General features: G+C 34.7%; 1 protein-coding gene across 1 annotated transcript in view; it reads left to right on the top strand.

The window, feature by feature from the left end:
- The window catches only part of si:ch211-67e16.11, a gene marked incomplete in the record, with an annotated part of 10,839 nt that overhangs the window by 1,374 nt on the left and 7,554 nt on the right, over nucleotides 1-1,911 (top strand). Inside the window, 1 exon segment of the mRNA XM_035675989.1 lies at nucleotides 891-1,154. Within this exon segment, the coding sequence (XP_035531882.1) occupies nucleotides 891-1,154 (264 nt within the window).

Below are 1,911 nucleotides of genomic sequence, written 5' to 3'. Positions count from 1 at the left end.
AAAAAAATAATAAATATTATCTGTTTTGATTAGTAGCATTATTATAATTACACATTCTTAGTCAAAATGCAATGTAATAAATGACAACATTGGTAAAAAACCATAATAATGTAACAACAATCTTCATAATAATGCTGGTTATGTAGCTACAAATTGAAAGCTAGGTAAAGAACAGGACTTTTTTTCAGGAAATTACGTTTATATAAAATATATTATATTTTACAGTATTTAGAGCACTGGAGTAAAATAGAATAATAAAATGATGCATGTCTGAATTCCAGTTAGTGGTTTCAGGGTCCTGGTATCGTGCATGCTGGATCACTGTCACACTGTCACACTGTCATGTCTTATACTGGCACACTTTAATAGAACAGCCATTGTTAACATTAATTCTATTACTACTATTACTATAACTAAGTTAAATTGTCTGCTGTTAAAAAGCCCCATGAGTGAAAACTTAAAATCAAGACATGTATCTAATTATTAGATAATATAAATATATAGCATTGTTTTAAATGGATAAAAATGGAAAATCCCTTACACAATTTACCAGATAATGTCAAATTATCAGATTTTATTCAGTTTGAGTTGAAAGTGACAGTTTTGTATTTAAATTATTTTTTTCTCTTCTGTATGCTATTGTATTGTCACTGTGTTACTTTAGATTAGATTTGCTTTGGAGGTGCAGCGTACTAATAGTACTATAATATGTAGTCTACCCACAGTGTGTATGATTCCTGTCGACATTCCTGTAGACAAGCAGACATTTTTATATATTTTTCAAATGCTCTGAGGTATCTCAGATTTACAATAATAAATTTAGTGACCTTTACTCATGGTTACACATTTGTTTTAATATTCTATCTGTTCTTCCAAAACCCTTAACGCAGACAAAGTTCTGGCCATCCTGCCGGACTCTTCAGGTGGGACGGTGAGTTCCAAAACACGGGGAGGTTTCAGCGTCAGCCAGGTACTGAATGGAGGGGAAGCTTCACACAGACACCAGCAGCCTTTCCCAGGCTCCACGGCCCATGATGCTGTGCTGGTGCTGGATCCGAGCCCCGGGGAGAACTTTGGACACCCAGTGGTCCTCTTCTATGTGGATGTGAATGTGACGAAGAAGAGATGCTCCCACCTGGATGGCATTTACCTGGGTGAGTCAGCAGACACTGACATTTGTTAGTGCATGTAATGTTAATTCATACTTAACTTTGTTTTAATTACTTATTACATGCAGGTGGATTTGGCTATTAATTGGAAATGTTTGTAAACTAATCATAATTAAAAATAAAAGGCAGTCTTTTGGATGCATTAACAAACAAACATTACAAATCATTACAAACCTTTAGTTGTAGTAATAGTACTGGCAGCAGTAGTAGTGGTACGGTTACATGATTAAGGGATAATGTAAAGTCATTATTGTGAAATAAAATAAAAAATAGGGGTGGTGCAGGATCCCAACACAAAGCCCTTGAGACTAAATACAAAATTATTATATTGATTAAAAACTGCGTCCATAGTGATGGTCTGTAGAATGTCATAATTGACCATTTAAGTATTCAACAAAGCTGTGAAATAAAGTAGTGGTAATAACCGACACCAGAAGCAAAAGTAGTAATCACTAAAGGGGTGCAACAGGGCCCTATTCTTAGTCCATTACAATTTACACTATACATAATAACTATTATTCTTCCTAATCACCACTTCAACATCCACTTATGCAGATGATACAATTGTATATGCTCCCAGTTCTATTCCAAGCCAGGCATCTTCAGCCTGCCTTTGATAGTTTCCAATTACTACTTCTTAATTACAGACTTTTTTTGAATTCAGATAAGTACATGGAACTGTCCACATCCACCAGTGTCTCTGATGTTCCTGCCAATAAAACTTTAAAAGCTATCCATATCA

Source organism: Morone saxatilis, unplaced genomic scaffold, assembly GCF_004916995.1.
Source record: "Morone saxatilis isolate NCDOM2014 unplaced genomic scaffold, NCSU_SB_2.0 Contig5, whole genome shotgun sequence".
In the NCBI taxonomy this organism is placed as follows: Eukaryota; Metazoa; Chordata; class Actinopteri; family Moronidae; genus Morone; species Morone saxatilis.
The sequence above is the reverse complement of the archived record's forward strand: the minus strand, read 5'-3'. Positions and strand labels throughout refer to the sequence as shown.